Source organism: Calonectris borealis, chromosome 13, assembly GCF_964195595.1.
Source record: "Calonectris borealis chromosome 13, bCalBor7.hap1.2, whole genome shotgun sequence".
NCBI classification, from domain to species: domain Eukaryota; kingdom Metazoa; phylum Chordata; class Aves; order Procellariiformes; family Procellariidae; genus Calonectris; species Calonectris borealis.
This window is the reverse complement of record NC_134324.1, coordinates 509,713-523,172: the sequence shown is the minus strand read 5'-3', so window position 1 is coordinate 523,172 and position 13,460 is coordinate 509,713. Positions and strand designations below refer to the sequence as shown.

Genomic DNA, 13,460 nt, shown 5'->3' with positions numbered 1-13,460 from the left:
GCTGGGACTTTGCTGGTACGAGCTCTCTGCCGATAGTCTGGGGTGCGCAGTCCTACAGCCGGGGCTGGCAAAGTCCACTGGCCGCCTGCGAATCTGTGACCTGAGCAATCAGGGGGTCTACCTTAATACTGGAAAGGAAATTTCATTTGCTCCATCGTGAAGGCTGCGATGTGGCAGCAAAACCAGGCAGTTCATCCCCAGCCTGGCTGGGAAGCCCTTCCCGAGCCCCTCCGTGCGGTGGGAGCAGGCAGCCTCCTCCTGCCAGTGACATCCATGATGCATAAGAAATGCAGCCTGCCGTCCTGGCCAGAGCGGAAACTTCTGCCCAGAAAAGGGCATGCTGCTCATCTTAAAAGCGTTGGGGCCGGCTGTGACCGCTCTGCCTTCTCTTCCTCTCCTCCTCAGGCTCCCGGCCCCTCTCCGGCCCCGATGAGCTGCCAAGAGAGCGAGTACCTGGATGAGCATGGGAAATGCATCCCCTGCAGAAACTGCATGCCCGGGCAGGAGCTTTCCAAGGTAAATCGGCTGCTCTGGAAGGACTGGGAATCATCTGGCACCGAGGCTTTTACGATGCTAGGGGAATCCTCTGCCAGCCTTCCTTCAGAAGGATAATCTTAGGTCCCGGCATGTTGGGAAGAGCTGGGACTCGGTGGGAAGGGACGGTGACCAGTTTCCCTCACCTTGGATAGGAGGGCAAGACGGTGGAAGCGACGGGTGGGAAGGGATTTCGCATTGCTGCTCGGGGTGCCCTCTCTCCTTTTTGCGGATGGAAATCTAAATTTCCTCCTGGTCCGTAGCGCCGGGTGAAGCCGTGCTGCCCGGCCAGGCTGCACGCTGGATGGCTGCAAGCAGGACACGGCTGCAGGGGGGATCCGGCCCAGCCTCGGCAGTGGGACTGGTGCTTCCCCCCAGGCGCCCCGCAGGATCCCCCCGCCAGCGGTGCCTCCTGGGGCGCGTCGCTGCCGGAGCTTTCCTCCTCCCTAAACACGGCCAGCGGGCCCCGGCTGGGCAGCAAACGGCTTCCCCTGTCTCCATCGGAGCTGCTCTGGTGGCATCTGCTCTCGGCGGGGTTCTGAGCACCCTTCGCATGAGCGGTAACCCCTGTGCCCCCGAAGAAGGGACACTGTTCCCCTTGGTACCGCTTTGGGACCTGAAGTGGCTCCTCGCCGCAGCCGTGCACCCGACCTCGTGTCTTGCAGGACTGTGGCGACGGCGGCGGGGGGGATGCGCAGTGCGTTGCCTGCCCTCCCAGGAAGTTTAAGGACAGCTGGGGGCATCACGGCTGCAAGCCCTGCCTGTCCTGCACCCTCATCAACCGCGTCCAGAAGTCCAACTGCACGGCGACGACCAACGCGGTCTGCGGGGAATGCCTGCCAGGGTGAGTGGGGCCAGATCCTGGCTTGAGCGGTGCCGCGGTGCTCGCACCGGGGAGCGTGCAGGGAGGGGATGGACGGGGGGCTTTATCGGGGCCACCCAGATCATGGGACATAAGAGGAGCCCTGGTGATCCAGGACTGCCTCTTTGAGGACATTGCTAATGACATGCAAATCAGACCCATCCGATGGCCCCCTTGTAGCTCCAAAGAAGGGAATGTGAAGGCTCCAGTGAACGAGCAGTGGAAGAAAATTCCTTCCAGGCCTCAGTTGTTCCTGGGGACACCAGGGTGGCTAAGCCCTGGAAGATGAGTGGCTGTAGACCACTACAATGGGTGGTCCCCGAGAGGAGGTCAGACTGTGCCTCGGGTGGTGGGTTTAAGGAGTTGCTGAAATGAAGACTGCTGCGTACAACCAGCTTGCGAAATGCCCGAGGGCTGCAGACCACGTGCTGGCGAGCAGTGGGAACGAGTCAGGGCTCTGGTGTATGAGCTCTTCCCAGGCGCAGTTGTAGGCTGGGGTGTTGCTGTGCCTTCGTGGAGCTATTGATCACTATCGCCCACTTTAGCAGGCGCGGGGCGGGGGTGGAGGCAGCTCCAGTGATGTTGCTCCTTGGTCAAAGTGCCGACAGACATGAAGAAGTAGCTGCGGTACGGCTTCGGCCAGCGATGGAGAGACCTGCTGCCTTGGGGCGTCCCAGCCCGCCGGGGCAGGAGCACAGGGGGGTCGGCTCTCCCCGCACTGCCGCCCGTCTCTCCGGAGCCAGGCCGGCGGGGGCTCGCCGCGGGGCCATGCGCTGCTGAGACCCTCTGCTCTGTTGGCAGGTTTTACCGCAAGGCGCGGATCAGCGGGCAGCTGGATTGGGAGTGTATCCCTTGCACCAAGCAGACGCCCTCCTCCGAGCCTCAGTGTACGTGCCGTCCCTCGCCGGCGGGGGGGAGGCCCTCTGGGGTAGAGGGGGCGGTGAGGACGTGGTGGAGCAGATTCGTGGTACATGCTGAGCCATTGTGACCGTGTCAAAGGCGTGCACTCGGATGTGCGCCATCCTTTCACCGATCCTGCCTGCTGGCCAGCCTACTCCACCGGCCACAGCACAAGCCCCTGTCCCACAGACCTGCTGGAGGAGGCACGGTCATTACACGTGAAGAGGGACGGGCAGGGAGGGGGTGGCCCAAGCCTTGGGGATGGGTTCCAACGTTTTGTGGCTGGTGTGTTTGCAGGTCGGTCCAGAACAAACCTGGTGAAGGTAGCCATCCCGACCGTACCGCCACAGGACACGGCCCTTCTTGCACTGACCAGCAGTGCCCTGGTCATCATCGTACTGGTGCTTCTGGCGCTCTCCATCATCTACTGTAAGCGGTTTTGGAAGAGCCAGTGCCAGCGAGGTGAGTCAATGCCAGCTTCTCTTCCTTCTCCCTTTGCTGTTCGCACGTGCCTCCTCGCTGTTTGGAGCATTGCCCGAGCGTTGCTGCTCTTGCAGCATACAGTGACCCAAACGTTCCTCTGCTCATGCAGAATAAACGCCTCGTCCTGCCTTTTACATCTGCAGGACCTCTCTTGTGCTCTGCCTGCTCAGAGGCGGAGGAGCCTCCCTCCTCCCCAGTACCGTAATTGGCAGGAGGAGGATGCCGTTTCACAGGCAGAACTGGGGTTTCTCGGGGGCAGGCTGAGGTGGAGCGGCTCTTTGCCGGGCAGGACCGTAGGGTGGTGAGGGAAGAGGGCAGCAGGTTTGGGGGCTGGGGCTGGGGCTGGGGCTGGGGCTGGGGCATGTTGGTGTCCAGCAGCGTGCCAGGGAGCTGCTGGCTCCCGGCTCCTCGCCGGCAGACATACCGCACAGCTGAGGACGTGCTGGGGAAGCAAGCCAAGCCTTCACTCAGACTGGTTCTCCTCTGTCCTGCAAGTCTTCCTGAGGACTCAGAACTTCTCGGGCCAGCGAGCAATGTTCCCGACCGCGGCGGCGCCCGGCAGATTCCTGTGTGAGGAGCAGATGTCTGGTCCCTGCTGCCTGGGTGTGAAGAACCTGAGCCCCTGCTACAGGCAGGCAGAAGGTACCTGCTCCTCTGGGTGGAGGGAGGGTGGTGCTGGGCTCCAGCTCGCACGGTCCTAGGACCTACTGAGATGCCCTTAGGCAGGAAGGATGGGGCTGGACAGTGTCCGAGTCCCACCAACAGGAAATCTGGGACCTCTCTTAACGAATGCTTGCAGGCCTTGTACCAGAAATGCGTGCGTGCAGCCCCTGCGGCTCCTCATCCCCCCAGCCCGCTCCCGCTCTCCCTGCGACTGGGGGAGGGATCGACCCCACTCAAAACTTCGCTGAAAGGCACAAAAGTGGCTTTGCTCAGGGGTGGTGCAGGGCACAGGATCGGGCCCCTGACAGGGTCTCCCAGCTCCGCCTGCAGGCCCTGGGCCAGTGGGTTTAGCAGCGGGGCTGGCAGACCCCCGGCAGGGGCCAGGGCAGATCCCGGGCTTCGCTGAGCCGTGCCGGTTTCTGGTTTCAGGCCCCGTGGAAGCGGTGCAGTTCATCTCAGACGGGGAAGCCGTGGGTCTCCAGCTCCCCTCTCTCCAGCCGGAGATGGACTTGCCACCGGCCGTCGCGGTCGGCACTGCCTCCAAAGCCCAGCTGGGCAGGAGCCTCCTGGAAAGCCAGCCCCTCATCCGGGCCTCGGGCCGTGGCGACTGCCTGGCCGGGGTCCTGCCGCCCTCCGACCCCAGGCAGGGCCAGCCGGGCACGGCGGAGGCCCTGGCCCCCCTCTCCTCCTGCGCCTCCGAGATGCAGCACAAGTGGCCGCACGCCCCGGTGGAGTGCACCGAGCTGGACCTCCAGAAGTTCTCCACCCAGGCAGAGTTTGTGGGCGGCGAGCGGCCGGACGACGTGGCGAGCCGGGCGGTGCAGAGGATCCCGGCAGAGAGCAGCGGCGCAGGGAGGGAGGGAGCCCGGCACCTGCCCTCCACCTTCCCGAACCCCACCGCCGAAAGCGGGGAGCAGCCAGTAAGTTCCTCCGGCCTCGTTGCTCCTCTGAACCACCGCCGGACACCCGGGGCTCGGGCACAGGGTGCTGGGCTCGCTGGTGGGTTAGGGATGTAGGCGAAGGTTCGTTAATATCTGGGACTAACTGGTAATTACCAAAAATGATTTGTCAGATGTTCAGTGATGTGTCACTCAACAGGCCATCGGCCACGGAGACGTGCCCTGCTGGGGCGGTTTCAAACACCCGGAAGACCAGAGTCAATGCATTGAATGTATAAGCGTATCTCTAACTGATGTGCTCCCGAGTGGTTCCTGTCCTCTTGCTCTCCAGAAAGCTGGCCTGGCAGCGGGGAGCTGCTTCCTCCTCCCTCTCTGGTGGGCTCGTCATGAACCCGGTGACTCACATCACTGAGGCTCAGACAGTGTCTGGCAGAGTCTCGCGTTTAACAGCGTAGCTGTAGGTGACCGTTTATAGAAGCAGTTTGCTGGGAGGCCCTGGAGCATCCCGAGGAGGTCGTTGGCTGCGTGGGATGGTGGAGCTGGAAGGAGAAGCGCCATTCCCCTGAGCCTCTGTGACGGCCCTGGGAGCAGTGACAGGCGTTGCTGTTCTCACCAGACCGCCACCAACCGTGGGGTCTTTGTCTTGCCAGGTGGATGATGCCCAGAGCCTCGTGACTCAGATCAGCAGCACGGCGAAGGGTAAGTGTCTTCTCAGCTTCATCTTTGTTCTCCAAGTATTGGGGCAGTGGAGAGAGGCAGATTCTTGGAAGGGAGCTCCTCCAGAAGCCCGCCACGGCTACGTGGAGGTGCCAGTCATCACAGGGACTTACCTGACTTTTGTGGCCTTTGGTGCTAGTTCACAGGGTAGGTTTTTTGTGATGCTGCCTTGAATGGTCTGCGGGTGGGTGGCGGATGGACGCCCAGTTGTCACCAGTTACCAGCCTCCCCGGGACTGAGCCAGCTCCATGTTGCTGAGCTCTGAAAGTGATGTTTGGAGGAGATACCTGCCCTGGCAGCGTGGCGTTCCACCTGCTCGGCGGGGACAGGGGCTGGAGTCTGGCTGCTTTGTTTATCCTTATCCTAGCCAGATAGGTTGGTTTCTAACCCCGCTTTGCTGCCCCCAGGTCTCCCAGTAGCAGAGCTGCCCCATTCCTTGGTGCAGTCACTTGCCTTCTTGTTGGACCCTTCCTTGAACGGTGTGAAGAACTTCAGCCACGTGGCACTGGAGCTGGGGGTCGCGCCCCAGTTGCTGGGACGGATATCTGGATTTGAGCAGCTCGTCGCTCACTTCACCTACTCGGGAGACGCGGTCACCATCCCGCTCCTGGCCCAGGCTCTGCAGCGGCTCCAGCGGTTCGATGCCTTGCTCCTGCTCTGCGACCACTTTGCGCTCAGCCAGGCTCAGGGCCGCCAGCGCTAGAGAGGACAGGGGAGGGACGGAGGAAGCTCCAGGCACTGTGTGTACTGGTACGGGAGAGGATCCGGTAGCCCTGCGGTCACATCGTCTCTCTGGTGTGCACGTGGGGAGTACGTGGAGGTGGTCTTTGCATCGCGGAGCAGAAGGACGCGAGGGGCAGCATCCCTCCGCGGGGGAGTGCCGGGAGGCCGCAGCCGTGCCTCCTCCCAGCCTCCACGCGGGAGGGTTCGCTCAGGCCCCTCTGGAGGCCATTTTTCTCCGGCTGTGTGGACACCCTTGTCTGGCAGCGGAGTGCCGTCAGTCGCTCTGCCGCCCGTGCCGCGGTGCTCTCGCTCTGCAGCGAGCCCCCACTGTTGGCATGGGGTCCCTCGCCCACGGGGCTCGGTCTCCACGCGCAGCCACCCTCCTGTGGGCCCAGCCGCCGCCTCCCTCCCATTCCAGCTTTCCTGTCCTTCATCTGGCCCATGCTCTGCTTTCCCGGGTGCCGGTGGCCACTTTCCCAGTTTACTCTTCGCTCGCTCCTCTCCCTCTGTGCCGGATGTGGTCCTCGGCAGAGGACCTGGCTGTGGCTGCTGCGCCGGGCTCCAGCCTTCGGTCTCCCTGTGCCACCCTGGCGCCTTCCCCTTCGTGTCCTTTTTGTGAAGCGGTGCGGTTTTCTTGCAGGAGTCTCAGACTGATCCCCGGGATGGGGGACGTATGTCCTTGTTACAGCGCAGAGCTGTGGCTGCCGGCCTGGGGAGGTGCTGGCTCGTGCCCTGGGCTCCTGCCGTGCGCCCCGGCCCCGCAGACCTCTGCTGACCGCCGCCTCCGAGCGCCGAGGCTTTGCAAACCGCCCTGCGGTGACACAGGGCAGCAGAGCCAGGGCTGCTTCACCGCCGTGCCCCGGGGAGCGGCCGGCGCCAAGCCAGCGCCAGGCAGCAGCTGGAGGCTGAAGCCGTGACCGTGGCTGCGTCACAGTCAGCGGTGACGTCCCTGTGCCAGTCACGGCAGAGCCGGCTTGTTTTAAAATAATCTTTCTCTTTTTTTTTTTCCCCTGCCTAAAAATGGCCCAGTTTTCTAATTTCTGGGAGTAGCTGCTAGGGAGGGGAGCACCCTTCTGCTTTTAATTTCTTCCTGGAGGATTTGTCGGAGCTTGCAACAGCCCCGCCTGCACCATGCGCCCCTGATTTTGGGTGTTGTGCCCCGGGGCTGGTGGCTGCAGGCGTCCGGGCTGTTCTGAATCTGCCCCCAGCCTCTGCGGCATTACACGGGATTTTGCCGGAGGCCCGACAGACGGGGCTTGGGGGATGCAGCGGGAGCCCGTGCCGGAGCCGAGCCCTGCCCGGCGAGCGCTGCTCCTGCCCGTCTCTCTGCAGTCTGGCACGTCTGTCGGGGGCGAGTGCCTGCGCGCAGGGCGAGGCGGCGCGGGGGCGGCCAGGCATGCGGGGAGCTGCCCCGGCGCGGCCGCCAGCCGGCGTGGGGCCAACGCGGCGGTGCCGGCGCCCGGCCACGGATGCCGTTCCTGCTGAGGTCATGGGCAGAGCAGCCGGCAGCGGGGCTGCGGCGGGCGCCGGCGACCCGCAACTCCCTGCGACCGGCGGTTCAACGCCCGGCGCCTTTAGGTGTCATCCCATAAGTGTCACCCCGGGTTGTCCCGGGACCCCTGTGCGGCAGCGCCAGGGCCGAGCTGGCGGCACTCGCTCTGGCATTGAGTTGCTTTGTTCCTCAATGCTGCGGCTGGGTCTGGCGACCGCTTTCTGCTTTCTCCCCTGTCACCGGGGTCCTTGGCCATGCCGGCGGCACGGCGGTCGCCAGCAAGCGGCACTATTACCCTGCTGCCTGCCCGGGCACCCGCCAGGCATCCCCGGCTGAGCTCGCAAGTTTTGCCTTTTATCTGACCACAGTACTTGGAAAAAGCAGGCGACCTTCTGGGAAGGCAGCCCTTTCCTCAGACCTGCCCGAACACGGGTATTAATAGCTGCTGTTCTCTTTTCTTTTCCCTGTTACATGCTGTTAGGACTTGAACGCGCTCAGGATGTGGTTAGATAACGCGAGGCACGGGCAGTTTCAGCTGGATGTGACACTTTCTCTCCCCCGCTGTTCGTTTCTTCCAAAGTCAAGGTCGTTTTATTGCTCGGTGCTCTGCAAGACCCAGAAGTATGAGACCTTGTACCCGTTTTAGGCCGGGGTTAGTCAGGCTCTCGTTACATGCTTGGTCTGTTACAGAGCAGTCGGGAAAAGTATTGCTAAAGCAAACGCAGCCCGGGGTCAGGGTTTTTTTGTTTGAGGTTTATCTGCGGCAGAGTGAGAGCGTTTGGATTAATCATGTAACAAAATTGAATAAATATTTAGTCCCTCTGTGGACACACTTAGTCACTTCCAGTGGGAATTAAGATAAATTCACCTAGAGCGTCTGAGTAAGAGCATTCGTGCAGCTCAACTCACCAGCTCTGGCTTTGAAGTTGGGCCCCATCTGGGTGGCTTGTCCAGCGTGTCCCTGTGTACGGGTGTCACCGGTGCCACCAGTGGGTGGTCCCTCAGGGTGCCCAGAGCCGTGGCGGCCGGGCAGGACAGCAGAGCCGGCTTCCTCCTCTCCCACGGCAGCGTCGGGAGCAAGGGATAGGCAGGAACGGCTGTTAAATTAAAAACAGTGAATAATGAGGACATCGTCACACGCGTGTGCTGCAGGTCCTTGCATTTGTCCCTCCCGCACGTGCTGAGCACTTCTGCTGGTGTGCCAATGGGTCGGCTCTGGACCCATTGGATGGATTATTTTTTAATTTTTTTTTTTTTCTTCCTTCTTTAAAGAAATCAACCCCATTCCCTTCATAGTTTTTAAGGTAAAGTATTATTTTTTCAGCTGTTTGCTGTCTGAGCAATATTATTCATGGTCAAAACTTAACCTCTGCCTCGAGGCTGAGGAGGTGGCACGTAGGGTGGGTGTGTGCATGCCATATACAATGTGTAGGGTGGGTGTGTGCCATGCCCTGCACGGTGCGTAGGGTGGGTGTGTGCCATGCCGTATACAATGTGTAGGGTGGGTTTGTGCTGTGCCGCAGCTCCCGGTGCTGCCCCTCGAGCCGCAGCCGTGCCGCGGGGCGCGCTGCCTGCGGCGCTGGGCTGGCAGGAGCTGGCAGCGCAAGGCAGGGGTGGTTTTAAGTGTGTGTTTACTGTTCTCAGTCCCACCCAGAGCCTCATACGTGGTCCCGGTGCGAGTCGCCGTGGTTGGTGCTCCAGGGAGGCTTGACCCCGCACGAGAGCATTGCGGGACGGGGCTTTTCAGCGGTGGAGCCCCCCCAGCTCCCACCCAAGGGCTGCTCCCCACTCTCACTGGTGTCCGTGGCAGGTACCCTCCTTCTGGCTGTGGTGACAAAATCAGCTGTGTTTACACGGGCCAAACTTCTACAGGTGGCCTTCAACTCACCCCTGGGGACCCCTTTGGCCGGGTTGCCACAAGCCCAGATGAAGCCCTCGGGAGATGGGGAACCACGAGAGCCTGAAAAACAGGGCATAGCGCTGCGGTTTGGACGTCAGAAACGGCGGCAGTCCCTGGGCAGTGAATTTCTTTAGCTGGGAACCAATGGACTTGATACTTGACTTTTGCTTTTTAATAGTATTTTCAGCACAATACGTGGAATGTAAGGGAAGGAAATTCCCATAGCGCTGGATCTCGTGTTGCAGCGTCAGGAAGCTGTCTGTGCCAAGCTGGCATGGCTCAAAAAGAGTTGAAAGAAATCAAATAATTCAGCATCTGTGCAAACTTTAGCTGGGGCTGAACAATGGAAAGACTCTTGTGCAGCAGGATTATTTTTTTACAAGCGATTGTTTTTGACACCACTCTTGTCTGGAAGTCTGATTTGCAGAGGAATTTGTATGATAAGTTTAAATCCAGCCCTGTTCTGGAAGGCTCTTAAGCATAGACTTAAAATAGGCACATACTTAAATCCTATTAAAGCGTTCATTAAAATGAACAATTAGTACATCCTTGGGTGCTTTTCTTGAACAGGGTGCTTATAAGAATTGTGCCTTCAATATGTTCTTACAGAAGCAGGCAATACTGAAGAAAACTCGGTTTTAAGGATCTGGGCACACTTCTCAGAAAAGTCTGCAAGTGTTAGGGGGAAATGCCCTATGTGTTTTGGATTACTTAATAATGCAGACTCTGGTGCTTCTTAAAAAAGATAATTAAAACCATACATTTCTGTAGCCATGGTTTACCTAGGGGAATACATGGTATTTTTTATGGTGGATGTTATTTTTCTTTAAGGTTACGAATAGGTTATTTATATTTTTGTAAATTCTGTGTCATTACCATTGTAATTCTTAAGTAGAGTTGTTCCTGTTGTTTTTTGGGCTGATGACTGTATTCAAATAAAGCAGTAGCTGAGGCTCCTGCCCTTTTTGTTAAACAAGGGGTGCATGCGTGCGTGCCCCACGTTCCTCCCAGACCTGGTGCTCTCGAATGCTGTATGTTTGTAGTTAAATAAATTTCAAGGTCGGAGGTGGTGATGCTCGGTGTCGATTCCTCGGGTCGGTCTGTCGGGCAGGAGCGTACAGACCCCCAGCCCCGCCGCCCGGCCGCGGGCACGGGGCAGCGCCAGCCCTCGGGGCAGCCGTGCGGCCGGGGACCTGGCCGTGCGTGCTGGCCGCGGCGGTGCCCCGGAGGGGTGCCTCTGGCAGGGGCCGGCGGCGCTTTTCAGAGGAGATGCTGTTGCGGCCAAGTCCGTCATCCTCATGATGCTGGTGTGGGAATGGGGCAGGAGCAGCTCAAATGGGCACTGCTGGAGAGGAGCAGCTGTGGCCCCGGCCCCTTCCCCGCGAGGTGCCTGCCCCGACGGGGGGCATCAGCCGCTGTTTGTTGTTTAATCTTCCTCAAAGGGCCAAACCCCAGGTGGGGTTCGCTGCGTGGCCTGGGGAGGGGGAGGTGGCAGAGACCCCATAAATGATGCCCAAGGAGCTCCTGTTCCTGAAGCTTTGCCGAGGAACAGTTGTTCTTTAAGCTCGGTAATTACAGTGCTCGTTAAGTCTGTTCATGCCCTTACACTTGGTCTGTTCTTTTAAATAATTATTGGAATGAAGGATATGATTTTCTTTTCTAATTAAAGCTATTATACTTGTCCAAACTCTCACAGGCCTTACAGGTGCTGGTATTGCTACCGCTCATTCCTGTTGTGAAGAATACCCACACGCGCTGCTGCTGCGTGCAGCCCTGCGTCGCTGACTGTGCCTCTGCCCTTAAAGCGTACGATAGGTGTGGATAGAGAAGCCTCTGACGGGGCCCAGAAGAACCGGTCATTCATCACTGAATGCAAAACCATAGGATCGGTAGAGGTATTCAGCGTACGTGGCTTCCAAAGAAGCCTTTTCCACGGAGTTCCTCGGGTGCGTGGGGCTTCTGTTCTCACAGATGCTTGAAATAATACACCCCAGGTTAACGGGGAAGTGAATTTGCTGCTGCACTGAGGACAACCAGCCTAACTGAAGGTCGGCAAGGGCTCGGGGATCCTGACGTCTCTGCCCGCACCGAGCCCCCAGTAACACGGGGGGTGGGTGGTGCGGGCAGGCGTGCCGCAGCTCGGAGGAGCCCAGCCTCCCGCGGGCGAGGCAGGCCTTGCGGCTGGGCCGAGAGCCCAGCCCGTGCCCAGCAGCTTGCCTGCGGCCGCTGGCTCGCTGCAGGAAGGCTGCGCGTGGAGGAGAGCGCCCGCGGCGCATCTGTTGGGAGAGCAGCCTCTTGCGCGCCGCTGGGGCGGGCACGTTCAGTGTGCCTTGCCTTGCCTTGCCTGCGCGTGACTCCTGGGTTTGGGGCTGTAACCGTCCAGGACTTTTCATCCTCCGGTGCCTGAGGACTGGACACGCTGCAGTAGGTAAGGGGTGGGTGGGTTTGGCCCCACCTCAAGGGTCCGCTCTTCTGGAGAAGTCCCTGGGGTGACCACTCCCATGCAAAGCAGACGCTTACGCCCAAACCAGGAGCTCCCTGAGAACACGAGGTTTACACCCCGCTCTGCCTCTTGCCTCAGAGCGTTTGTGTTGTCTGGTCTCGCCTCATCTTTGGCTGATGCACAAGGAACGGTGATAAACCATGTTCCCCTCAAAGTACTTGGGATTCTTGTTCTCAGCACTGTGATAAACGCAGACATCTGTGGACCAGAGCTGGCAGGAGGAATACTCCATGCAAGGAGAGAAGTGTGGGGTTGAAAACCAGCTCCGCAGTGGTCAGAACAAGGCTGACTCCTGCCTCTCCAGTTCCTGGTGCCTCATCAGCCACAATTTGCAGAGAGGCTGGCAGCATATCAAGATGCTGGGGTACACACGGTCCTCACCTCAACTGCCTCCGGGAGGAACATCTCCAGCTGGGACACAAAACTGATACAAAGGCATTCAAAGCACACAGGGCGACTGCTGGACAAGCCTCCAGTTCCAGAGGAGGATGCCAGTAAATGCCACTTGGCCCACACGAGGCATGTGCACTGGGCGTTCTCCTGAGCTGGTCTCTGGAGCAGGAATGCAGACGTGTGTCCTGCCTTTCACAGCAGCCACAGCTTGATCCTGCCAAGCCAAATATTCCTGATGGGTTTTTACTTCAAAGAATTTGGCTGAAACGTGTGGGCTGTTGAGACACATCACTTGCATCCCCTGACGAAGTAACTGCAGAGGGGGAGACCAGTGACTCTATGTCCTTGTGTAGACCGGTACATCCTGAGCAGACTTTATTTAAGACCTCCTGAGGTGCTGTGGCAAGTCAAGTGGGGTCTTTGCTTCTTCCTCACGGGGCTCCCATCTGAGGGCACGTCCTTCTGCCCAGCCAGCACTGAGTCGCAAAGGGGAGCTGATGGAGAGGTCTCACCAGGCTGGAGGAGATGTTCCCACTAATGAAACGCTCCGGGTGGGATCCTGCTTGGCAGCCTTCGGCAAGAGCCAGGCTAATTAATGAGCCCTGTGAACAGTTAAGCGAGATGAGCTTTCTAAGGTTTCCTTCGTGTGCAGATTCTGGATGCACAGAGCAAGTGCTTTTACATTAAGACCTTGTTCCTGAAACCCTGTGTTTGCCTGTCCCTCTTTGGTCTGAGATGATCTGGACTAAAAACAGCGTTGCATGAAAACACAGACCAAAAAACTGTACTTAGAGGAAGGAGAGGGCAGGAAAAGGGACTGTGTGACCAGAGAAAGGCTGCTCTTTTCTCTGTAGAAAAGGGTCAGAAGAGGGAAGCAGGTTCTCCTCCGGAGAGTTTGGCTAAACTGCAAAGCTGGGGTGGAGCGAGCCGATAGCAGAAATGATGGAGTGCTCAGTAACACCTCGGGCAAATGCAGCTTTCCTGCTTTTGCACTTCATTTTCTTGCCTACCCTACAGAAAGCTATGATGTTTAAACACAGCCCAACAGGGTCTGAAGAAAAGCGAGCCACCACAAATAAGAGAGGCAGAAAACCCACCGGCAGCGAGCGGAGGTGAGCCCTGCGCAGCTCGGCTCTGCAGAGCCTTGACCTGGCACAGCTGCTTCATTAGCACACAGAGATGCCTGATTGCATTCACTTATGTGACAGAAGAATCTTTCCCAAACGTTCAGAGCGCATTTCAGGTGGGCGGAAAACGGTCTGACCAAATTTCTGTGTCAGTCTAAGGTAACTTAAGCCAAGTCATTAACATCTACTTGCCCAGCATGAATACTTTGGCAGAATTTAGGTAGACAGCCGGGCACCAAACTGCACCTGGACTTGGAAGCTCAC

General features: G+C 59.0%; 1 protein-coding gene across 1 annotated transcript; it reads left to right on the top strand.

Annotated features, from left to right (window-relative positions):
• The first annotated feature begins 411 nt into the window (after nt 1–411).
• Nucleotides 412–7,155, top strand: EDA2R (ectodysplasin A2 receptor). The gene is made up of 8 exons (XM_075162692.1): nt 412–516; nt 1,200–1,378; nt 2,198–2,283; nt 2,594–2,758; nt 3,275–3,421; nt 3,872–4,362; nt 4,992–5,040; nt 5,466–7,155. Exons 1-8 carry the CDS (start codon nt 430–432, stop codon nt 5,759–5,761), a joined length of 1,500 nt encoding a protein of 499 aa, XP_075018793.1. The 5' UTR covers nt 412–429; the 3' UTR covers nt 5,762–7,155.
• Nucleotides 7,156–13,460: the final 6,305 nt, after the last annotated feature.

Bases quoted from the DNA above. Each gene is read 5' to 3' on its own strand.
- EDA2R (XM_075162692.1), top strand. From the start codon at position 430: ATGAGCTGCCAAGAGAGCGAGTACCTGGATGAGCATGGGAAATGCATC. The intron at 517-1,199 runs GTAAATCGGCTG...CGTGTCTTGCAG, and splicing joins CCGGGCAGGAGCTTTCCAAG to GACTGTGGCGACGGCGGCGG. The intron at 1,379-2,197 runs GTGAGTGGGGCC...CTCTGTTGGCAG, and splicing joins TGCGGGGAATGCCTGCCAGG to GTTTTACCGCAAGGCGCGGA.